At 44.7% G+C, this 26,482-nt stretch overlaps 1 protein-coding gene across 1 annotated transcript in view; it reads left to right on the top strand.

Annotated features, from left to right (window-relative positions):
• The first annotated feature begins 24,689 nt into the window (after positions 1 to 24,689).
• Positions 24,690 to 26,482, top strand: part of LOC144942649 (uncharacterized) — an 82,420-nt gene continuing 80,627 nt past the window's right edge. Inside the window, exon 1 of the mRNA XM_078869446.1 lies at positions 24,690 to 24,697. Within this exon, the coding sequence (XP_078725572.1) occupies positions 24,690 to 24,697 (8 nt within the window). The remainder of the gene's footprint in view (positions 24,698 to 26,482) is intronic.

The raw sequence follows: 26,482 nt of genomic DNA, 5'->3' as shown, positions 1-26,482 counted from the left end.
CGAGAATGCGTCGAGCAATCCCGATCATGCGTTCGCAGGCTCCACCCATATGCGAAGAGTGGGGAGGATTGAAGATTCATGTGCAGCCTTGGTCACTAAGGTATTTCCTGACAGAATCATCTTCGCATTCTCCGTATTGATCTTAAGCTCTTTACATGCTCCAGTGAAATTGGTTCCACAATCAGAAAGGAGTTGCTTGGCTGGCCCTCTGATGGCGAAGAATCTCCGGAGTGCATTTATAAAGCTCGAAGAGTCCATGGACTCGATGACTTCGATGTGCACTGCTCGTGTACTCATACAGGTGAACAGCACTGCCCAATGTTTGCTGTTCGCGAGCCCTCCTCTGGTGCGGCGGGAGATGACTGTCCATGGTCCAAACACGTCGATCCCTAGAGGTGAAGCGAGGTTCCACACTGAGTCGATCGGCTGGGAGGTCTGCCATTTTCTGTTCTTCCTGTTTTCCACGTAGCTTGTGACACCTGCTACACTTGTGGATTGTGCTGGCGATGCACCTCTTTGCTCTAACGATCCACAGCCCTGCAGATCGGATTGCTCTTTTTGTGAAGTGCCGACCTTGGTGCTTGACCTTCTCATGGTAGTGGCACACAAGTAAGATTGCGATGTGGCTCTGGCTTGGGATTATGAGGGGGTTTCGTTCATTCTCATCTAATTTTGCATTCCCTAGCCGATCACCGATCCTGAGCAAGTCGTCTTTGTCCATCCTGGGGTTTAGCTTCCTGAGGGTGCTGACTCTAGGAAGGTCTTCTCCCTTGTTGATGGCCTTGATCTCGCTTGCATAAGCTGCCTGTTGCACACAGCGGAAGATTGATTTCCTTGTTCTGGAAAGCTCGTCTTCAGTGCGTGGCACTGTGCAGTGATGGCATCCATTGCAGCTACCAGTGGTGCATCTCATTGGGCGATGGAAGCAGTCTGTGATATGCGTTAAATGTGCTATCGCTCGCACGAGCGTCGTCCATTTCAAGAAATGTTCAAAATGGTGTGGACTCAGTGGACTTCTTGGTCGCACATTTGTTACGAAAGTTGTCACTTGAGGACGAATCTCCTTGTCTGACTCGGGCTCTATGAGTCCAAAAATCTCTTTGGTAGTACATGGGCCACCGTCATGTCGTAAAAGGAACGCTGGACCCGTCAACCAGATCGTTTGCTTCAGCAGAGATGCAGGGACGGACCTAGTTGCGAGATTTGCTGGATTCTGGTCAGTTGGAATGTAATTCCATTGCTCCGGCTGCTGATGTAGGTGTAGAACCTTCTGGTTTGGTTGTTTATGTAGCCTAGTACGACCTTACTGTCCGTGTAGAACTTGACCGCATCCAGTTTGACGTCCAATTCGTCTAAGATCAGTTCCACCACCTCTGTAGCAAGAATGGCTCCACACAGCTCGAGCCTTGAGATGGTATGTTCTGGTTGTGGGGCCTTGCCGTGGAACTCCTTCCAGGATTCCCACTCGGACGACAGCTCCGAGTCGAGGAACGGAGAGGCCACGGTCACAGCGACCACCGCCACGACCACCAGCAGAGCGACGAGCAGCGGCTTCGTCTTAGTCTTCTTCCCGTCAGTCAGGACTGGCTTGGAGAAACGTGGAGGAACAAACTCCAGCGAAGACGGTGGATGTACAAGCGAAGTCGTGGTGGTTTCTTCGTAAGTCTGCACGGTACAGCCTTGACTTCTCTTGTCGAATTTCTCTTTCAGCGTGAAGTGGTTGGGGCACGGTTTGAAGAGCGACGTGCGTTCATTCATGAGCACACTCGTTCTGAATGTGCTAATGTGGTCTGGTTTGTGTGTTCCATCAAGACAAACGTCACCTATGATGACCCATCCTAGGTCGAGTCTCTAGGCGTAGGGAGCGTCGTGAGGTCCATTGCGTTGGTCGCGAACCTTGTGGGCTCTCAGCATGTCCCTGCCGAGCAGAAGTAAAATCTGTGCTGCTTGATCCAATGGCGGGATGAACTCTGCTATGGGTTTCAGGTGTGGGTGGTGACGTGCAACTTCGGGCGTGGGACTCTCACTCCTGTCGTCCGGTATCTCGTTGCACTCTGTCACCGTAGGAAGGGCTAGCTTTATGGTGCTATCCATGGTTTCCACCATGAGGCCGCTCGCTCTTCTTCCCGCTGTCTCCATCAGTCCTGAGCATGTTCTGAACGTGTATGGAAAGGAAGTCCCACCTACGCTTAGCTGATCAAAGAACCCTGACCTTGCCAAAGACTTGTTGCTCTGGTCGTCCATTATGGCGTACATCCTTACTGCCCTTTCAGGATGTCCTTTGGGATACACTCGGACGAGGCATATCTTTGAGCAAGATCTTTCTTTGAAGCCTTCTCCACAGACTTCTGTGCATTTGGTTGTGATTGACGAAGTGAGTGCGGCGGTCTCGCATTGCTCCCCGCCGTGCTCTGCTTCGGGATCGGAAGCCTTAGTGCCACTGGGTTTGGAGTAAAATGTGTGCAAAGCAGTTGCGTGTTTGTCGCTGCCACATTCCTCGCACTTGATATTTGCCTTGCAATTCCTTGCAAGGTGGTTTGTAGAAGCACAGCATTTGAAGCACACTCCAAATTATTTCAGCATGTTCTTCCTCTCTTCCAATGGTTTCCTCCTGAACTCACGGCATTTCTGGAGGGAGTGAGGTTTATCATGCAATGGGCATTGCTTCTCTGTATCCTCCATCTTTTTCTTTGTGGTGGTTGTCTGAACGGAGTTTGCGAATGTCATAGGAGAGACCTCAGTCTTGTGTACGGAAATTGGCACTCTCGCTGTTGCTCGTTTCGCCATCGTTCTTTCTATTTTTGGGAGATCTGGACTGGAAATCCCCGTGGTGCCAAACATGAAACTCGGGTCATTTCTAGTCTTAGCCAGGTTGCGGATAAACTTTGAGAAAAAAGAGAATAGGGGGAATGCAACCTGATGCTCTGACTTGTATCTTGAACCCGCTGTTCTCCATTTTTCTTGCACGTCAAATGGCAATTTCTCTACAATGGGGTTCACGCCATGGTAGGTATTCAAGAAAATGAGACCTGGTAAGTAGGGGTCAGCCTGGGCTGATTTAAGCTCCATAAAAAGATCTCCAAGCTCTCGTAACCTTTTATTGTCCCTACCAGAGATTTTTGGAAAGTTCTGCAACTTCTTGAAGAGAGCCTTCTCATATTGTTTCTGGGCTACCATAGCACTCCTCGAGCCTCTCCCACACCGCATGCAGGCTTGAGGCGGGGTCGTCAATGTTTGCTGGCCGGATCCTCTTTGCGTACTCTGCAGATTTGTTTCCTAACCATTTCACCAACAGGTCCAGTTCTTCACTTGCAGAGATGTCTGCATTTCGGATTGCATTCCTGAAGGTAGATCTCCAGGCTCGATAGTTCTCAGAGTGGTCATCAAACTTCACGAGTCCTGTATTGATTAGTTCGCGGTGAGCCAGGTACCTAGCAAAGTCCCCTAGTCCTGCTGATCCAGGGTGTGTCAATACCGGCGCTTGTGAGGTGGCATTATTGGCTGTATTGCCTTGCATGCTGTAATTTGCGATGGCGTTGGACTGTGGGCCCAAAGGGTTTCGATCACGTTGGTTTGATCCCTTTATGTGACTGTCTGGAATGTGGGTCTGACTTGATGCATCCACGTCTGACCCCTCGTGTGCGACGCTGAGTTGGCGACTAACTCTCAGGGCAGGATATGCATTTCCACCATTCCCGTAGACAGCATTCATGTTCATTCGGTGTGGAGATGGCGATGCCTGAACGTCCACCCTTTGTTTATTATTGTTTGGTGGAGGAGCATTGATGCATTGTTCAGACCAGTCCAAAATATTTTTTTCTGGTGAGTTGATCACGGTCCTTGACAGGTATCTGAGTGCCAAACTCACTCCAATTCTCTTCCTTATCCATGTTAGCTGCTGCTTCGAGTACCTCTGCCTGGGCCCTTGCAGCAGCTGCTTCCTTTTTGAGTTGTAGGGTGCTTAACTTAGCATCCAGCTCAATCTTTTTCCGTGTGGCAGTAGCCGCTAATGTACTTGCTTCTTCTTGTATGCACGCCTTTTCAAGGAGCATGGCTTCCTCTTCAGCCATGTAGGCAATACGTGCATTTGCTGCTTCTGCTACTGTGCGTGCCTGAGCTGCTGCCATACTAGTAGATGATGTCTTTGAGTGTGCTGAGCCTTTAGATCTTGTGGTGGACCTGGATGAGACAGAGTGCTGGGATCGTGTCTCTCTTAAGCCCTCCACACGGTCCATTGCATCTTGTATCACTGCCTGCACATTATCATCGAGCAGTTTGAGGAAGTGCTCTTGCGTGCGCACTCCCTCAATGCCCTCATCTGTTTTCATCTTCATCAGGAGGGAAATGTATTTATTTGCCAGGAGTTTGTAGCTTGAGCTGCTCACCTTCACTCGCTGGATGGCCCGCTGAATTGAGGCCACTGTGTCTGAGGCGTTTGAAGTTTCAGATATATCTGCTTCAGCCCGGTCCCATGCCCTTTGCATCCTGGCATCAAGGTCCTGCTTCTCAGCATCATAGCTTTCCAAGGCCCGTTGTGTCAACCTGACCTCCCTCTGGGGCCTTGAACTCCCTTGGTCCTCTTGAGGCAGGATGGGAGGTCCTGGATTGCTTGAATCACCTTCTTCAGCATCTCTCCCTGCTGAACTGTGGCTTTCCATGCTGCGATGCTTGCAACACAATGTTTAATGTAGACTTGCTGCAGAGCTGGCTGCAGAGCTGGCTGCAGAGCTGGCTGCAGGGCTGGCTGCAGGGCTGGCTGCAGGGCTGGCTGCAGGGCTGGCCACAGGGCTGGCCGCAGAGCTGGCTGTAGGGCTGGCCGCAGGGCTGGCCGCAGGACTGGCCGTAGAGCTGGCCGCAGGGCTGGCCGCAAGGCTGGCCGCAGGGCTAGCTGCAGGGCTGGCTGCAGGGCTGGTTGGGAGCATCAAGAAGAGTGTCTTTTTACTATCTCGGCCTCGCTGTGCGCTGCGTTGCACCGCTGAGTAGATAAACTTGTGTCCAATAAAACCTCAGAGCCAGGGTGAACATCCGACTCCAAACGTCATGTATTGGTTTTAATGAGGTAAAACTGGTGAGAAAACACAGATACAGCATCTGTTATAACCCGGAAACAGCAACACAATGAACACCACAGCATCAGAACATTGTCTTAGATAACAATAGATCCTGGACGGACCAGGCTCCTACATTACCACTGAACAACTACACAAGAGCACAAGCCGATGCGTTGCACACCAGAAGGCGTACAACTCCAATGGGGACTAGGCTCTAAAGAAAGCCGTCTCGGGTGTGGACCAATCAACTTCAAGGACAGTGCTAATTATTATCATTATCAGAGTTGCTTCTTGTTGTTTGCTTTTTTGACTACTTGTGTTGTGGTTATTGCAAACATGATGCCTTGAATAAAGGTGTCAGTTTTGTACCAGTGTAGTGACATAGAATGGTCACTACTGTGTCGGCCTGTACGAAGGCTGGGGGCCCCAAGGGGGTGCCTGGGGGGTCACGTGGTGGAGGGATCCGGACCTTCCCAGAGGTGGGGGAAGTGAGGTGTGTCCTGGGAAGGGAGGCGTGGCCAGAAGAGAGCCAGCCACGCCGGGGCGGAGCCAGCCACGCCAAACCAGATATAAGCGTGGTGTGAACGCAGAGCGAGGCTGTTGTACTGTACTCCAAAGAGAAGACATCATCGGTCATCAAGTCCCGAGTCGTTGTCCTGGGCCAGGCAGGCCGTTGCCTGCCTGGTCCAGTCTGTGTCGCGTTCCAGAGTGTTAGTGAGTTGAGGAAGGTGGTCACCACCTCATGTACAGTGTTATATTACTTACCGTTAATAGTGTTGCCTCCAAGCTGCGTGTGTGTGCACCTAATTCGAACCTACTACATTTGGCGTCAGAAGTTGTGGAAAAATAAATATTGCTAGGTGTTATCCTAGGGAAGTAAAATGGGCACACGAAAAACAAATATAAAACTCACCTGGACGCCTTCGTACGACGGGGACGGTGTGACGACCATCCTTCGGACAGCCCCGGGGATGGCAGCCCCGGTGACAGAGAGAGAGAGAGATGGCGCTGCACGCGGAGCGGTGGGACTTGCATCGTACTGCTGCTTCGCCGCCATCGGGAACGGAGCGACGGAGCCGCGGGGAGAGGACACCATCGTCGCTGCGGGGGCTGGCGGGGGAGGCCCGGGCATGCGGGCCACGCGGTGGGCCCGCCATTTCGGCGGCGGGTCGGGGCGCTGTTCCCGCCAAAACGCCGCTCCCGCCATTTCGGCGGCGGGTCGGGGCGCTGTTCCCGCCAAAGCGCCGCTCCCGCCATTTCGGCGGCGGGTCTGGGCGCTGTTCCCGCCAAAGCGCCGCTCCCGCCATTTCGGCGGCGGGTCGGGGCGCTGTTCCCGCCAAAGCGCCGCTCCCGCCGACATCAACGCCTGCGGAGGGGGAGTTCCACACGTGCAGGTGGCGCCCCCGTCTTGTGGATGGGGGTTCGCAAGAGCAGGCCGTGTTCACCATGCAAGATTCTTCGGGGTGTCCCAGTGCTCCACCTTGCCGCCCTCCACTATTCACAGTTTGCCAGGCGAGTCGTGACATGACAAGCACCCGGCCTCAAGAAAAATAATAATAACTTCACCCATCTTGCGTGTGCCGGGTTGCGATCGCGGGTGTTTTTTTTTTAACTCGCTGGTTTGCGGAGCGTGTTCGTCCGGTTGTGTGCGTGATAAAGTGACGCGGCGACCATGCGGGTTTCTGCTTGTAACAGTGTTGTTGTTAATTACGGCGTCGAGATCGGTATCTTCTGGGTGTAGTTAATGATTAATTCGTTGTTGGTGTCCCGAGCTCCGTTGATATCCTGTATGTTGCCGTGTTAATGACTCGTGTTGTTACATCGTTGTGTTGCGAAATCGCCATTGTTATTGTGTATACTGTATGGAGTTTCGCTCGTGATTGTCACTTGTAACTGTCAGAAACTTTGATCGTCATTGTTGCCAATGTACAGACCGTATGGAGCTCTGCTTGAAATTGTTAACAGTGTATGGACTGTTGGGTACTTGCTTGTGATTATTTACTATGTACGGATTGTCTGGAGTATTGATTGTGTGTGTTGCCATGTGGGGACTGGATGGAGCATTGCGCCAAATGATTGACTGTACGAACTTCGTATACTGCATATACTGTATTAATCAATTCGGCGATTTTTGACATTTGTGTCTAGTTTTTTTTTTGCTCTCAAAATTCGAATGCCCTGAGTCCCATGGTTAATGTTGAAGGGGATTTTGAAATGACAGGTTCGGTTTGTTTCAAACTCACTGGTTGGTTCCTGTCCGTTGTTGCACAGATGATGTCTTTTGTGCGGGAATGCTCCTTGTGTTCTACATGGATCGGGGGTGCGTTTCCGTTAATTGCCGTCAAATTGCGTTGCTCTCTCCACTCGGTTGGTACAGCTGCATGCTGCCATGCGAGTCTCGGAGATGATGTGTACGGATACGGGATGTGAGGTGTATTGTTGTGACCATTGAATATTCGGGATCGTCACAAATTGTGCGTACCTGTTCGGCATTGGATCAGTTCTGTGGGGGATCATAATTCAAATTGTATGTGTTGTGATGGTGTTAAATTGCGATGGTGACATGCTGCCAGGGATTTGGAATTGTGCTGCTGGCTGTCACCTATCTTGGGGCGCAGGTCCTGACCAGGATGGCCCAGTGAGTGTTGCGTGTCTAACATGAACGTTGTGGTCCCGTCATGCTATGGCTGACGGCTTGACCTGACAGCCCGGAGATTGAAACACTCCGTGGTATGTCTAGCCTAGTGGGCTGTGCGCTCACAGGGCTCGGAGAGTGTGGTCCCGTCATGCAATGGCTGACGGCTTGACCTGACAGCCCGGAGATTGAAACACTCCGTGGCATGTCTAGCCTAGTGGGCTGTGCGCTCACATGGCTCGGAGAGTGTGGTCCCGTCATGCAATGGCTGACGGCTTGACCTGACAGCCCGGAGATCGAGACACTCCGTGGCTTGTCTAGCCTAGTGGGCTGTGCGCTTTCATGGCTCGGAGAGTGTGGTCCCGTCATGCTGTGTCTGACGGCTTGACCTGACAGCCCGGAGATCGAGACACTCTGTGGCTTGTCTAGCCTTGTGGGCTGTGCGCTCACATGGCTCGGGGAGTGTGGTCCCGTCATGCTATGGCTGACAGCTTGACCTGACGGCTCGGAGGTTGAGACCCTCCGAGGCGCGTTGAAACAGTGGGCTGGAGATTCGTAAGGTTCAGGTGGAGTTGTCCTGTTACGTTGAGACTGTATCCCTCAGTTGTTAGGGTGCATGTTGTGCAGTGAGTGAACGATGGGTCGTCTCAGCTTGGTCGGTACAGCTATATGCTGCGATGCGAGTCTTGGAGAGAGACTGGGTCGTCTCAGCTCGGTCGGTACAGCTATATGCTGCGATGCGAGTCTTGGAGAGAGACTGGGTCGACTCAGCTCGGTCGGTACAGCTATATGCTGCGATGCGAGTCTTGGAGAGAGACTGGGTTAAAATCCCACCGATATGGCCGACGCGTGCTGCTGGTTGTGACGCCGCGTCGGAAAGGCGGTGGGGTGGTAACATGGAAATTCCCCCCCCCCCGATATGGCTGACGTGTGCTACTGGTTGTGACGCCGCGTCGGAAAGGCGGTGGGGTGGTAACATGGAAATTCCCCCCCCGATATAGCCGACGCGTGCTACTGGTTGTGACGCCGCGTCGGAAAGGCGGTGGGGTGGTAACATGGAAATTCCCCCCCCGATATGGCCGACGCGCGCTACTGGTTGTGACGCCACGTCGGAAAGGCGGGGGGGTGCTAACGGGTGACTGTCATTGCATGCGTGATTCTAACGGGGGGGGGGGGGGGGGGGCTGTGCTGGAGCGTAAGTGGGTTAGCCAGTTTTCATGTATATTTGTTGTTAATTCCCCGTTTTCTATGCGGTTCCCTTTTTCTTATCGGTCGCCGGTCATTTATTGATGTTGCTGGTTCGGAGGCACACCTTTTCGATTTTTCACAGTTGTGTTACAGCCGGGGACGGCTGTGTGTTTATACAGGGGGGGGTGATGTAGTGACATAGAATGGTCACTACTGTGTCGGCCTGTACGAAGGCTGGGGGCCCCAAGGGGGTGCCTGGGGGGTCACGTGGTGGAGGGATCCGGACCTTCCCAGAGGTGGGGGAAGTGAGGCGTGTCCTGGGAAGGGAGGCGTGGCCTGAAGAGAGCCAGCCACGCCGGGGCGGAGCCAGCCACGCCAAACCAGATATAAGCGTGGTGTGAACGCAGAGCGAGGCTGTTGTACTGTACTCCAAAGAGAAGACATCATCGGTCGTCAAGTCCCGAGTCGTTGTCCTGGGCCAGGCAGGCCGTTGCCTGCCTGGTCCAGTCTGTGTCGCGTTCCAGAGTGTTAGTGAGTTGAGGAAGGTGGTCACCACCTCATGTACAGTGTTATATTACTTACCGTTAATAAATAGTGTTGCCTCCAAGCTGCGTGTGTGTGCACCTAATTCGAACCTACTACACCAGTTTAAAAGGGTAAAAACCTACTACTATATTTTGCCACTGGTAAAAGAGATCTCATAGTGATCCTATACCCGTGTCGTGCACACTCGTATGGAAGCCTGCTGTGCACTAACATTGATATGTTGGAACCCATCGTTTTGTATATGGTTGCTCGATTGTGATGTGCATTGTTTATATTTCGACCAGATATTGATGAGTGCAAGGAAAACCAACCGTGTGACGCGAACACGATGGTGTGCAGCAACACGATGGGATCATACACATGTCCGTGCAAGGCGGGATACCAGTATAATAGCACACTTCGAATCTGTACTGGTAAGTCTTTTACCAGCGGGTTTGTTATCAACGCAATATTTCTTTGCAGTATAAACCGAATCATATACTGTGTAGTGTTCTTACCACTACAAAGAGCTGCAAGAACGTATGTTCTTCTGAAGGAAGAGATAACGTTACTGGGCTCACATCTCATTAAGAACAATGACATTGTTCAATTTAAAATGACTGACAAGATAGAGTATTTCTCGAGTCATCGCCTGAGCTTTTGTAGTCTTTCTCAAATGCGTGTGCACATTTGCAATCACACCCTAATTACAAACGCCACGTACATTTTTTGTTGTTTCTTAGACACGGACGAGTGCGTCGTTCCATCGTTAAACAACTGCTCGAGGACGACAGGGCTCTGCCTAAATTTCGATGGAAGTTTCAAGTGCCAGTGCATCGCTGGCTATACAGGAGACGGAGTCACGTGCACAGGTAAGCTTTGCTTCCACGTGGTGGGTGTCCCCCAGTGTCGAGGTGCCGTCATTCTCTGGCTAGAAAAACGTTTCGTCTTTTCCCGGTTTTATTTCACTTAGTGCGATCTAAATCACTTCATGAGACTATTTATTCCAAACTCTTGCAGACCAGTGCATCGGAAGCTGACATCACGGAGCCACTTTTGAGATACGCGCACATTTCCTCGTTTGTCCAAGCTACGGAGTGCTTGCTACATATCCCCAAATGCCCCGCATAGCAGTAAAACTAATATTAAAAAATATATATTGTAAGAGCTGATTTTTCTTTCAACCATTATTTTTTTTACTAATTCAACATGCATTTGTTTGTGACTCAGCTGAAAGCATTAACTCACGATAGACATTCGAAGCACTTGCAAACATAAACTCGTATGCTCGTGGTGCTTATTGTTCTTGTTGTCTTGCTTAGTCTAACTTTAATTGGAATAGGAAAAGTGGGCACGAATAACATGTAAACGGTAACGGTGCCGGTCCTACTATTACGCCACTGCTGGTAGAGAGGTCTCCACTAGAGGGAGCTCTAGAGCGGCCTACTCTTCCACACTAGGCCGACGTGTTGGAAGTGTGGGAATACGTATAGAATGTGTCTTGAAAAGTTCATAAAGCATACAATAGATAAACTCAGATTATACATTTATTTTTAAGAGGCCCAAGTTATAAAACTTGTAGAATATAGTAGTTCCTTTTTTATGAGCCTCATAATATCTTGACTATTAATAATGATTATACTAAAAATGCATGGATGCAGTGCCATGAAATTATTTTGTTTATTGATTTTTGCCAAGCATACGACTGCCTTGTTCTCCCTTGTGCTGTACTGTACACGCAGGTTTAGCAATGGAAAGGAAGCGATGCTTCTGGATGTTTCAAATGTTTAAATTTGAGGATAGTAAAGTCAAGTATAGCTTCTTATGTTATCACTGTAATGCAAGGCTATCGCAAAGGCGCTATGTTCCACAGATGGTATAATCTGGCAGTAGGGGCGGTGTTGCTTTGTGATTTTACCACAATTAAGTTGTACAAAAAGAAAGTTTTTGGTTAGAATGTTCCTAATCACTGTGCAGTCGTGAGGCTCCCGCAAGACCACTTGTAATTCAACTTTTGCATATTAACATACGTTCTCTTGCGATGCACCACAGATATCGATGAGTGTAATCCACCGGAAAATACAACGCAGCCCTGCAAAGGCCCTGTCGGAGTGAGATGTAACAACACCATTGGCCACTACACATGCAGCTGTCCCCTTGGATACTACTTGGACAATGATGGAACCACATGCAAAGGTTTGACAATGATCATTTCTGATTTTATGCGCAGAAGCATAGCTGTTTACTTACTAGAACTGTATGAGGGGAAATCAATTTGAGTGTGTCTCAATGTTAATTCTGCACTGAGGCGACTAATGTCTTGGCATGGCTTGTTATGAAAAAGCTACCTTAATAGGCCGCTGTCAGTAGCCTAAAAGAGGCCTAGAAATAGGGTTTCGTTCCACCAAGTGGGGCACTACCTACTTTTTTATATTTAACATCAGAAATATATAGAGATTCCTTAGGAAAAAGTTATCCGCACACAACCTTGCAGTTTTTGAGAAAAATGATGCTAAAGGTGCCCATTTTGAAAAAAAGGGAAACCATAGGGAATTTTGCACTTTCAAACCTGTTTATCATATAAACCCAAAAATGCAGAATTACCACTTGAAGTACAAAATAAACCAGTTTGAAATGTGTGATATACCTGAAGTTGCTATCTATGCACAGTAAACATAAGATTATCAAGAAAACTTCTACTGTAGCATTAACATCCCAATTACTTCTCATTATGTTGTTCCAATTCAAAGGTAATATTTGAGGTAAAATCTGAATAACAAATATAATTAAGCCAAAATATACTATATTAAAAAAACACTTTTCAAAATAACACATTTAATGGTGAATTGTCAATTCGCATACACGAGCAGTAACTGCACTACATGTACATATTCACAGGAATTATTATTGTAAACAAGATTTAATTTTGATTGATTTATATTAAATATATATATCCTATATTAATTTTATTATCATATACACATCACTAAATATCAAGATCACTGTCCTCACTATCAGATTCACATGAAACAATATCCTCAGTTAATCTCACATTGTCACAATGAACACATTTACATAGGTCAGTGCAGGCCAGGCCAGCCTTGTGGCATGAGCACCTTCCACCTGTACAAGTACCAGACTTACACCCACAGTGGAGTGACCCCAAAATCTGTTGAGGAGCTGGATCTTTAGTCATCCATGATATGATGAGATCACCATCCTTGACAATCCATCCAAAGCCGTCTGGACTGGGAGCATTTATAAAAGGATCCAATGCTCTCCTGTGGATTGCAGCTTGGTAGTTAGCATGCTTGAAGTGCTCTGTAAGTGCATCTTTTGTTGGAGGTAATGCCTGTTCGGAAGAGGCCTGGACACAGAACCTATTGTATCTGGCCAAATTAACATCTGATACCTTTTCTCCATACAGCTCACACACAAAAAGTTCTATGGTCACAAATGCGGTGCTGTCCATTTCAAATTGCCTCCCAAGAGCAACAAATGCACTGATGTACTCTGCATTTCCAGACACTATATTTAGTGGTTTCTCTTTTCCTTTCCCATAAAAGGAACTAGTTGAGTCACAGCCAGTGTGTAGTCCTATCAGTGCCTCTGTTAGTGAAGGACCCAAAGCAGAACCAATAGCCTGGAGATCTAACATTCGTTGCCTGTCTTTTGTTCCTGTCAGAAAGTACATCTTTGCTGAGGGAAGCTTAGCCATTATTGAAAGTGAAATGATAGCAACATCAGTGTCAGGACTCTGGATGATTATCTTATTATAAAGTTCACTCCAGGCATGTTTTGCATGAAGTAGGAGCCTCGTGTCAGCTTCTTCATGGTCACAAGTCAAAGATTCTACCTCTTTGACAGACAATGCCATCTTTAAGAGTGAGTTGATGACATACATTTCTGTGTGCCACAAAGATAGCTATGTCTTTTCCAGCTGCTTGTAAAGGCACAGTTCTCCATGTCTCAAAGAGAAAGTCTGTCAAGGCTTCTTTATTTTCACCACTGGCTAGAAACTTGGTCCACTGACTTGGAGTCTTCTGCTTGATGCTGTATATTTGCAGTAATTGTTGTCCAGCAACAGCACGTCTTGATTGTTCAGCATTTTTGATGCTCACTGCCAGGTAGTGATCAATGACAAAATCGACCCTTGGACAACTGGACTTTCTACCCATCTTAATCATAAGTTGAAGAAGATCATCAGCAAGCTCACCGAATGTGTCTGGTATATTCTTGAGACTCCTGATCAATGCCATGCCATCTATCAGTAGGGCACCATTATCACCAACAGTCTTGTTCACATGACAGTCCTTGTTCTTTGAGTCTAAACAAGCTAGAAGAGCAGCCTTATTTGTTTTGGCTAATGAACCATCAGTGCTTGCTAGCGGGGATGAGATATTGGCAAGCGAATATGTCAGAATCTCTTTCAAGTTTACAGACCGGGATTGACTTATCACTAACAGTCGTGCAAAGAGTCTCCTGTCATTTTTTAGAATGACTTGATTTCCATCTTTTGTCTTAGATGATTTCTTCATTTGATCCCCAAACGTAGTGAGCTTCAAGGACTTTATTGGAGAGAAGTCTGTTTTTGATGACTGGACTCGATCTTGGATGAAATTTTTCAGAGCTGTTTCACCTTTATCACAAGCACTTTGTATGTCATCTCTGACAGTCTTTGTAGCAACAACACCAGAGCTAACACATACAAGATCTTCACGAGGCAGGAAGGGATTGATCATAGACTCAACCGCTGAAACCAAAGATATAACAGCAGCATTGTCTTTTGCAATTCTTGTTGCATCTAACTCTTTATGACCCCTCTCTTCATGTTGCATTCCAGCCATCATTTCACACTGCCTTGTGATTGCAGAACGTTCAGGATGAGACAGTATCCATCGCTGGATGGCACCTCTGTTCAATGTTATCCCAGTTATGCCGCCTTTGGTCTTTGAATCACGGTTGCAGGTTTGTTCTATTGCTTGGTCACAAGCTATGGATGAGAACCTGTTAGCATCCTTACGCTGTACTGTCCAGTTTCCTTTTGCAGTAACTTCTTCATAGCAGTGTGAATGAGTCTTTGGAAGATTGATCATCTCGACCCAATATGCTGATAGGTACCTTGCATAATTTTGGTGGTCATATGCAAAATACCATGCCAGCATACGTCTCACTGTTGCTAAGTGAAGGCTCCAGTCAGATTCTCTGGTTGCTCTAATGGAACTCAGTAACAGTTCAACCATTTCAATGTATGAGCTCCAAAGTCCAAAGGTGGGATTAACATAGTTCATCTCATGTACATATCTATCATAGCAGGACAGCATATCTGATATGTCAGACACTGAGTTAGATGAAAATCCTGCCTCAGACTTGTACTCTCGTACTAGATCTTCCATGGCTGATATGTAACGAGTGTGCTGTTAATCAGGAAGGGACTGAAGAATGACCTCAACCGTAAGATATGCATTGCCTCAAATAGGAGTTTGTGTGCACGAATGCTACGGTTGTAGTGATGTCCACTAATGACTCCATTTATTGAACCAACAGCTACCACATTTGATTCAATCAGCATATCCTGTAGTCCTGCTTCTTTGAAACGTTTGCCTATCACTGCCATAAAGGACATGGCTGTGTGGAACTCACCTTAATCGAGCTTGATCGCCGCTATCAGATGAAGCTGCACTGCTTACGTCCTCCATGTTTACATGTGCGTAGTGATATTGGCTTGATTTTGGCTCAGACCTACTTACATTTTCGATGCTGATTGGTTGAAAATCTAGCTCAACAGTTGTATATGTCTCAATACGCAGTCAATATAGTGCGCCCATAAATTACACTTTTCTCATTAACTGCAGGATAATGCGTGGAGAACTTTTTGCTTGGATACCTTTTATTAACGTTGAACATATTGAGCAAAAGAAAAAGTAGTGCCCCGTTTGTCGGAACGAAACTGAACGATACAGCTCACGTACAGCGGCCTATAAGGATTTGTATGGCCGCAATGATGCTCATTGTGTTTGTGCAGATGTTGATGAATGCATCAGAGGACTCCACAACTGCACCCAGAACTGCACGAACATCGAAGGAGGCTTTACCTGCAGCTGCTTTGCCCGTTTCAGCTCTGTGAATGGGACTTGTAAACGTAAGTTACATCTGTCTACATCCTTTGTACATGTGGCTTATGTATATACTCTATGGCCTAATTCTATATCTCTGAAGCTAAGCAGGTTTGAGCCTAGATAGTGCTTATATGGGTGACCAACCAAGTATGCTTAATAGGGTCAGAGGCTGTGTAGTTACGTTGGGTGCAACAGAAGCAATGCAGCCATTTAAATGTTTATACCGTACTTTTATGCTTCCCACTGTCACAACCTGTAATGATTCAGTGTTTAGAGCCCGTGCTACAATCTCGGTTGCCCAGTTTTAATCCCTTGTAATGTGCACCAGTTTGGCAAGTCATATCTGTACATGACCTGGGCCTTCCCAAGGTTGACTCGGCCTAAAATTAATATCTGGCACGCTGTGTGAGCATCAGTACTAGGGATCAACGATTCTAGACGTCTTCCAATTTACATGGCTTAATGGGGATCATTGCCTTTGTGCATATCTACAGGCTACAAGCTTGTAGGTAATTGACACTTGAAGCTTCGTGCTTCCTACGGTGATGGGAGTGTTTGTTATAGCATAAGTATGTGTGTGTGTGGTACATAACTATAGCAATGCAATTCCTGTCTTGCATAACTCTAAACACATTTAGAGTGATATCAATAACTGCATAAAGAATTAACTGAAGGGATCACTGGTTTGAAATGTACAAACATCTATGGTACCATAATATGCAATTCTGCACGTGAAATAAATTGTATTTATTTATTTTTCAGAAAACCAAACTTGTGTGACGGATGTTTGCAATGGAACTGGAGACTGTTACATTGATGATACAACTCTCCCAGGATGTTCCTGCAATTCTGGGTATGAAAAATTTAACCCGTAAAAACAAAGTTTTTCACTATAAATCCTTTATATGCGTGGCGGCTAGAGTCATCTCGTCCTCTGGCTTGAGATGGCTGCCTCCTATGGGTCAGATGATAGCCTGCCACCATTAAGCAATTGGTAATTAAATATAATTTTTTTTCCCTAAAAAGTGTAAAGTTATGGAAAAAAATTTTCATGAAAATAAATTGTCACGCACAACGAGTCTGTGTGCAAAATGTCAGCTCGATTGGATCACGGGAAGTGGGTTAAAAAACTACCGAAAGATTTGCACGGTCGTAAGCACGCAAGCAAGTGAACTTAATATAAAGGATTAAAAAATTGATGGATCTAGGGTTGTTTCCAAACCAATTGATATTTGCAGCATACTCAACATACTGTGTATAAGTACATAGCAATGTTTCATATCCACAAGGATATATTACACACCAGCACTAGACATTTTCTTGAAAAGGTGGCCATGTGGCTGTGGAGTCAGAGCATTGAGCCAGCACTGCTGAGATTCTGGGATTGGTTTTAGGTTGCCAAGAACTATGGTGAAATTGGGTTCTCAACCATAAACTAAAGTGATGTAATTCTTTCAGTGGGTCACAAACGAATGCATGTTAAATTAGTTTATTTTTTAATGGATGAAAGAAAAATCAGCTCTTAACATAAATAAGGATATTGGTTTGACTGCCATGCGGGACATGTGTGGATAATGAGCAAGCACTCCCTAGCTTGGACAAAAGAGGTCATGTGCATGTATCTCAAAAGTGGTTCTGTGATGTCAGCTTCTGATGCACTGGTCTACAAGAGTTTGGAATAGTCTCATTATGTTATTTCGATCGCACTATAGGTGAAATAAAACTGAGAAAAGACGAAACCTTTTCTAACAAGAACATTTCTGGAATTGTAACATTACATTGTAGACTTGTAACTTACAATTGGATTATTAGTGTGATCGGCTATGTAATCACAAGACAAGAAACAATACTCTATAGTCCTTTATAATGTTGGCGGTTCATCTTGTCTATGCAAACCCATTTCCTCTCGTGGACAAAGTAACTTCACATGATTAGTTGCAAAATATTTTTCTTTCTCAACCTTGTAAAGTCTAAAAGTACTTTACTTATTTAGTTTGTTATGGTAAACTTTGTTATAAATAACTTAACATTTTAAAGTGTGTTAATCAGAGTAATAATACAGCTTGTGTAAAATAAAAGGTCATGGGACCACAACTCAGGACTACAATTGATGTTAAAAGCATTTATATTTTACGTGCTTCTCGGTGCCATGAAAAATTTGTATACGTTGTCCGCTTGAAGTAATTGATTTGTGTTTTGTATCAGTTTTAACGAGTGTAATTGTTAACTTTATTTCATCAGGTACACCCTCAATGGCACAAGCAAAACGCAATGCATCAATATTGATGAGTGCAGCTTGTCCGTGGCTGATGGACAGACACCTTGCGACTCCATATACGGGACATGCACTGACACAATCGGCAGCTTCAAGTGTGGATGTGTGGCTGGGTACGTGGTCGTTAGCGACAGCCGGACCTGCCAAGACGTGGACGAGTGTCAGAGCGGAATCTACAACTGCACTCAAAATTCCACGTGTCATAACTTAGATGGAAATTATACCTGCATCTGCAACAATGGATATGTCCGTAAGTGTCTTAGTGGCTATTTCTATAGTACCTGTATGAATTTCACATGCAAAGGTCTATACGAATTTTCCTACACATTAATTGTACAGGCTAGCACAACATAAAAACACCAACAAAATTGCCATGTGTCTACCTCCCATTATACATTTTTTGTCTCAAATGTATAGAAATTTAAATTTTCATAGGAATCAGCCCACGGTATTCCCACCCAGGGTGTATATTCATTTGAGTTCAAGCATGTAAACGCACAATGTATTTACGAATGTTTCTTATTCCAATATTTTCTTCCCCCTCCAAACCACCAGAATCTGGAGAGACGTGCGTAGATGTTGATGAGTGTCAAAAAGCAGGTAGTGCTCTCTGTGGTCATGGAGCCTACTGTGATAACACAATGGGTTCATACGCATGCAGGTGTCTTGCGGGATACGTAGGCAATGGCACTGTCTGCCTGGATGTGGATGAGTGTCTGCTCCCCAGCAACAACTGTAGTGCCAATTCAACCTGCGAGAACACGCCAGGCTCTTACCAATGCAAGTGTGATGCTGGTTTCCAAAGTAAGTTGAAACGTCCGGATTTCCTCTGCGTGATTTTCATGGTTTTGGTATGCGTCAATGTAATCTAGGCTCATCCTACAATAACATGGCTGGAAGGGCAGCACAGTCAAAACACTTGCATGCCACAGCAATAAAGGCCTTGGTGTGATTCCCAACTCGTACACCTTTCTGAGTGTCTCTTCCTCTTCTGCATGGGGCTTCCTCCAGGCTCAGCGGTTTTCTTCTACGGCAAAAACAAACACACAAATACATAACTGGTAGAGGCCAAACATCCCAATGCTGAAAATGTACATGCAAATTACCCCCTACTCTGAAAAATTTGCAGGACCCTCCAGTTATATGTCTTGTGGCTAAGTGAGGCTTTTCTGAGCAGGCAAGCATAATAATACAGTAGTTTTTCGTAAAAAAGAAAATTTGTTTTACATGACTTTACTGAAAGACCCAAAGAATATAATAATACAATTATCAATACATACAATAATAATCTCAAGATGAATTGTCACACTACAATCTAACGGTACAATTCTGGGTATGATGGTAAGTGTGGTGTATATTTATATTGAGTTTATATTATGTAATTTTTCCAGGTAAAATCCAGACGACTCCTTCATAATGTATTCAAAGTGATTTGTTTCTCGGGATTATACACATTACTCATACGAGCTATGAAAAAATAAAAATACATTACACAAACAAAATATCCCACACGTCCACTTCTCATTCCATTTCTGTAGCCTCAAATGTATACAGATATCAGCCAAGCACTGTTCCCGCCCAGGCTATGTAGTATTTTTTTCAATGATACAAATTAAGAAAATTTAGTTTTTCTGGGTTCCAGTGGTGAAATACGTATCTAATGTTGTTCGTGTTATTCAAATCTCCCTCCCTCCCACCCACCAGAAACTGGAGAGATGTGCACAGATGTCGATGAGTGTCTGAAATTTGGCAGTGCGGCCTGTGGGCCAGGAGCCTACTGTGTCAACACGGTGGGTTCATACAATTGCCCGTGTCTTGCGGGATACATAGGCAATGGCACTCACTGCCTGGATGTGGATGAGTGTCTGCTCCCCAACAACAACTGCAGTGCCAATTCAACCTGCGAGAACACGGCAGGCTCCTTCCAATGCAATTGTTATACTGGTTTCCAAAGTAAGTTGAAGCGTCCAGATTTCCTCTGCGTGATTTTCATGGTTTTGGTATGCGTCAATGTAATCTAGGCTCATCCTACAATAACATGGCTGGAAGGGCGGCACAGTCAAAATACTTGCACGCCACAGCAAGAAAGGCCTTGGTGTGATTCCCAACTCGTACGCCTTTCTGCGTGTCTCTTCCTCTTCTGCATGGGGCTTCCTCCAGGCTCAGCGGTTTTCTTCCACGGCAAAAACAAACACACAAATACATAACTGGTAGAGGCCAAACATCCCAATGCTGAAAATGTACATGCAAATTACTCATTTGGGATTATACATAGCAACATTACCCCCTACTCTGAAAAATTAGCAGGACCCTCCAGTTATATGTCTTGTGGCTCAGTGAGGCTTTTCTGAGCAGGCAATCATAAAACAGTAGTTTTTTGTAAAAAAGAAAATTTGTTTTACGTGACTTTACTGAAAGACCCAAAGAATATAATAATACAATTATCAATACATACAACAATAATCTCAAGATGAATTGTCACACTACAATCTAATGGTACAATTCTGGGTATGATGGTAAGAGTGGTGTATATTTATATTGAGCTCATATTATGTAATTTTTCCAGTTAAAATCCAGACGACTCCTTCATAATGTATTCAAAGAGATTTGTTTCTCGGGATTATACACATTACTCATACGAGCTATGAAAAATTAAAAATACATTACACAAACAAAATATCCCACACGTCCACTTCTTATTCATATTCTCAGGTTTTTTCGGTAAAGTCACGTAGGTAAAAACATTAAAATTAATGAAAGTAAAATAAAATAAAACAAAACAAAAATAAAATTCACGACGTTTCGGAGGCAACACAAGTCTCCGTCATCAGGTGGGACCGTCACAGCCGAATTAGCTGCATCAAGTGAAGCAATGATTCAAGATGTAATCCCTTATAAGCAAGTTGAAGGGAGGTGGAGAGGTGGGGGGGAGAGCTTATCAGGCTGTGGTAGCCAATGAATGGAAACGTATCGGGAGGGAGGAGGAGCGGTGATCAAAGACTGCACGCAGTGCTCAACACAATGAATGGAGACGTGTCGGGACAGAGGGCGAGCGGCGATCAAAGACTGCACGCAGTGCTCAACACAATGAATGGAGACGCGCCGGGACGGAGGGCGAGCGGTGATCAAAGACATCACGTAGTGCTCAACACAATGAATGGAAACGTGGCGAGCGGTGATCAAAGAACAATGAAGAGATTACTGTTAAACACTGTGGATGTTAACACTCGGTGAAGTAAATTAAAATAGTGCCTGTCAGATAAGATGGTCCAAAAAGTGTAATTAAGTCTTTTTTGCGTGGTTAATAACATCTTTCCAGTGATTACTGAGTTTGTACCCATCATCACGGTTGAAATTATGTCTGTGTTTGTATATTTGTATGGCTTCGTGTACAAACCTTTGATGGTAGCCCGGAGGTTTGCAGAGAACCTTGGTCTCGGAAAAGACAATTTCATGAGAGCCCGCCGAGTTGTAGCAATGATCGGCAACGGCCGAAGAATCAGTTCTGCCGTGTTTCAGATTTGACTTGTGCTCGCGGACACGATCAGCAACATGACGTTTTGTTTCTCCAATGTAGCAATCACCACAAATGCAACTCAATTTGTAGACTCCAGGATACTGTAAGTCAGGAACGACATCCTTCACAGATGGAATCAGATCACGGATTTTATGCACTGTACTGAATCGGACTTGGATCTTATGTTTGTTTAGAATTTTGGAGATCTTTTTGGTCACGACTGCTATGTATGGTAACGTGATACAAATTAAGAAAATTTAGTTTTTCTGGGTTCCAGTGGTGAAATACGTATCTAATGTTGTTCATGTTATTCAAATCTCCCTCCCTCCCACCCACCAGAAACTGGAGAGATGTGCACAGATGTCGATGAGTGTCTGAAATTTGGCAGTGCGGCCTGTGGGCCAGGAGCCTACTGTGTCAACACGGTGGGTTCATACAATTGCCCATGTCTTGCGGGATACATAGGCAATGGCACTCACTGCCTGGATGTGGATGAGTGTCTGCTCCCCAACAACAACTGCAGTGCCAATTCAACCTGCGAGAACACGGCAGGCTCCTTCCAATGCAATTGTTATACTGGTTTCCAAAGTAAGTTGAAGCGTCCGGATTTCCTCTGCGTGATTTTCATGGTTTTGGTATGCGTCAATGTAATCTAGGCTCATCCTACAATAACATGGCTGGGAAGGGCGGCACAGTCAAAACACTTGCACGCCACAGCAAGAAAGGCCTTGGTGTGATTCCCAACTCGTACGCCTTTCTGTGTGTCTCTTCCTCTTCTGCATGGGGCTTCCTCCAGGCTCAGCGGTTTTCTTCCACGGCAAAAACAAACACACAAATACATAGAGGCCAAACATCCCAATGCTGAAAATGTACATGCAAATTACTTTTTTGGGATTATACATAGGAACATTACCCCCTACTCTGAAAAATTAGCAGGACCCTCCAGTTATATGTCTTGTGGCTCAGTGAGGCTTTTCTGAGCAGGCAAGCATAATAATACAGTAGTTTTATGTAAAAAAAAAATTGTTCTACGTGACTTTACCGAAAGACCCAAAGAATATAATAATTCAATTATCAATACATACAATAATAATCTCAAGATGAATTGTCACACTACAATCTAACGGTGCAATTCTGGGTATGATGGTAAATGTAGTGTATATTTATATTGGGCTCATATTATGTAATTTTCCAGTTAAAATACATACGATTGCCTTAATAATGTATTCAAAGTGATTTGTTCCTCGGCATTATACACATTTCCCATACGAACTATGGAAAAATACAAATACAGTACACAAACAAAATATCCCACACGTCCACTTCTCATATTCCATTTCTATAGCCTCAAATTTATACAGATATCAGCCTAGCACTGTTTCCGCCGAGGCTATGTAGTATTTCTTTCAATGATACAAATTAAGAAAATGTAGTTTTTTGGGTTCCAGTGGTGAAATACATATCTAATATTGTTCATGTTATTCAAATCTCCCTCCCACCCACCAGAAACTGGAGAGAAATGCGTAGATGTAGATGAGTGTCAAACATCTGGCAATGCGGCCTGTGGGAATGGAGCCTACTGTGTCAACACGGTGGGTTCATACAATTGCCCGTGTCTTGCGGGATACGCAGGCAATGGCACTCACTGCCTGGATGTGGATGAGTGTTTGTTCCCCAGCAACAACTGCAGTGCCAATTCAACCTGCGAGAACACGCCAGGCTCCTACCAATGCAAGTGTGATGCTGGTTTCCAAAGTAAGTTGAAGCGTCCGGATTTCCTCTATGAGATGTTTCACGATTGTTTTGGTATTCATGGCTAAGAGTTGTAAAGGGATACATGTTATCTCCTCCAAACTTATATTGGGGGGGATAGCATTTTTTCTCCGATATTTTTGTACTCAATGGTCTACAGGCTTTTTTTAGGAGGGATCTGCTTTGGAATATCGTGGCGAAGTAACTTATTATAGTATATACTTTTAAATGGAAGTGGCCAAATAAAACCCACACATATGGGGCAATAGAAAGCAGCATTTTGGAATGAATATGTTTCAGTTCATGAAATGTTTTCACCTAATAATGTGCAGAATAAAGGTTCCGCTGCTCAGAATATAGAGCTCGTATTGAAATATTTAAAATATATAAACATTAAAGTAGTATTTTTTTTTTTATAAGAGACCAATAAAGCAACATTTTAATCGATATAGGAAGTTAAACGAACCAAAAAAACATGCAAAAGTAGTGTAAACTCAATACAAATAATGTTTTTTTTTAATCATCTACACTGCGTATATGTAAAACGTTATGTTAAATTATTTCCCTTAGGTAATGCTACTGTGTGCGAGGACATCGACGAATGTGGGAGAGTCCCAGCTGTGTGTGGCTTGGGAACGGTTTGTGAGAACACAGTGGGGTCATACCGCTGTCCCTGTGCTCCAGGATATCAACGCAACACAAGTAAACGCTCCATTGCCATCCTGCGCTGTACAGGGTATCCATAACAGTGGGATTTGTCTTCTTGGTTCTTTCGGTAAAGTCACGTAGAAGGGAAGTAATAAAATAATAAAAATAAAACATAATAAAACAATTCTCACGACGTTTCGGCCACAATGCAAGCAGCCATCCTCAGGCGCCTGAGGATGGCTGCTTGCGTTGTGGCCGAAACGTCGTGAGAATTGTTTTATTATGTTTTATTTTTATTATTTTATTACTTCCCTTCTACGTGACTTTACCGAAAGAACCAAGAAGATGAATCCCTGCAGTCACGAAAGCTTTAAGTGGGATTTGTTTTAAGCCAATCTGTGTTCTTTTTTCTGGCCACACAATATTGAAAACAAGATTTTTGTATACATTTAAAAATGTACCATGTAGATAATTACTGCGTGGGTTTTCGTAGTTGCGCTGTGTAACTTCAGAGCTTTACTGCAAAAGAATCGTGAAAAAAACTACGTAGGACGAGTCTATTCCTGACATAGGTTTTTGTTTTTTATAAACCACAGAGAGCTTCAGTGATGTTTGGCAGGCCCATGACAGAAGCATTTGAAGTAACCACAGTTGACATGTCGGTGAACACCTGGGACTCTCCTAAATCTAGATTTGTATTACCAACCTCATTGCGGGTGTGGAGGTTGAGAGGGATGAGACCTTTATGATGAGTCTACACATGGCCATGTGATATTAGCCTCATTGGATTTCCTGTAAATAGTGATATAACAATGTATTTAAATTCAGCATTTTAAAATAATTATTATGCCTTTTCAATATTTTATATATGTTTGCTGAACATTTGTTTTGATCAAAGTATATTTTTCTACGATTAAGTTATGACGGTGCTTAATGGTGCTATCTTCTCCTCCCCCTCTGCAGGTGATGGAAATGCAACATGCTCACGTGAGTCTATCTCCCTACCCTTGTGTACGCTGCATTACAGAGCAAATAATAGAAAAATGTACTATTAAAATTGAGGGATATTTTGGAAATTTGATCGGACTTTCAGTCAAATGTACAATTAGAAATCCTGATGCCACTGAATAGAATATCTTCCTACATCACTATTTTCTCATATATGGTACTGTAAATATTTCAATGATGGGAACTGTGTTAATGGTGCAAGACTGTACATTAAGGGCCAGCAACCTGCGGCTCAGGAGCCGCATGCGGCTTTTTAAGGGACTTTTTCGTGACGTTATTTATTAAGGATCACCGTCTCGTATTCATGTGCATTGTGTGGCTCTTGTAATATTGAGGGTTTTTTTTACCGATTTAGAAAAATGGCTCTTCTTCTTATTTTGGTTGCTGACCCCCTGCTGGACATGAAGTAACTTCTGAGGGAAATTATCTTTGGTGTTAAGTGTGAAAAGTGTTTCAAAGTCCAGTGTCTTTCTTGGTAAAAATAACGCTTGGTAATATAGCACCTTAAAATATGTCGGTTTAAGGCCTGTGATTACATTTTACAAGGTCATTAGCGTGCTCAGGTCATCTGTCAATAATAAAATGTCAAATTTCTGTCTCTTAATGGTGATATTAGAATCATGGTGCATTTGTCAGTTTAACATATACAACGCCTACGTTTAACACGTAGGCGTTGCATATGTTCAAAAACAGAAACTTTATGATTTACAGATAGATAGACAGCATTTGTGTATTTGTACAGTACATTATATACAGGACATACAGTTTTTCCATCAGCAGATATGAACATACATTGTGTAACTGATGATAGAAATACATTGGCCTGTGACCAAATACGCTTAAATATTCCCAATTCCAGGAGGCCTTATAAGTTAAACAAATATAACCCTTGTGGGTGACTACGAAGGCTTGGTATGTGTTTTAGGCATAAGGCTGCAAGGTTGCCAAAGGATGACAATACTGAGTATCACCCAGTGTGAAATATCTCGGGCGCATTCTAGTTTCCTGATAATATCGATCAGTAAGGATCCTTATGAAAAATCGTCTTAATACTCAGGCTTTTCTGAGTAAATAATTCGTATTGTTCTTGTTTTACTGCAAGGTACATTGAAAGGTTCTTTAAGTCACAAGAATGATTGATTAATTGTAAACTATTGAATTATTCTCACAGTGGCAACGACATATTCAACCACGCCATGGACTGCTAATTCAACACAGTCACCACAGACAGCAAGTCCACCAAGATCAACCACCTCAAACACAACGAGTAATTCTACAGTATTCTTCACATCAGAAGGTGTATCGGCCGCTACTGCACCAATAAATGCATCATTCACTGCAATTACTCAACCTCCACCATTCTCAACATCAGCCACCCCGGTAACAAATACAACTGATTCTATTAATGCAACCGCTACCGCTGTAGAGACATCACCAATAACAGCGCCCTCAGAGACAACAGCAGTGAATACATCAGCTGTGATTCAATCTCCATCATTCTCAACATCAGCCGCCCCGATAACAAATACAACTGATTCTATTAATGCAACCGCTACCGCTGTGGAGACATCACCAAAAACAGCGCCCTCAGACACAACAGCAGCAAATACATCAGCTCTGACTCAACCTCCATCATTCTCAACATCAGCCGCCCCGGTAACAAATACAACTGATTCTATTAATGCAACCGCTACCGCTGTGGAGATATCACCAATAACAGCGCCCTCGGACACAACAGCAGCGAATACATCAGCTGTGACTCAA

Source organism: Lampetra fluviatilis, chromosome 28, assembly GCF_964198595.1.
Source record: "Lampetra fluviatilis chromosome 28, kcLamFluv1.1, whole genome shotgun sequence".
NCBI classification, from domain to species: domain Eukaryota; kingdom Metazoa; phylum Chordata; class Hyperoartia; order Petromyzontiformes; family Petromyzontidae; genus Lampetra; species Lampetra fluviatilis.
The sequence above is the reverse complement of the archived record's forward strand: the minus strand, read 5'-3'. Positions and strand labels throughout refer to the sequence as shown.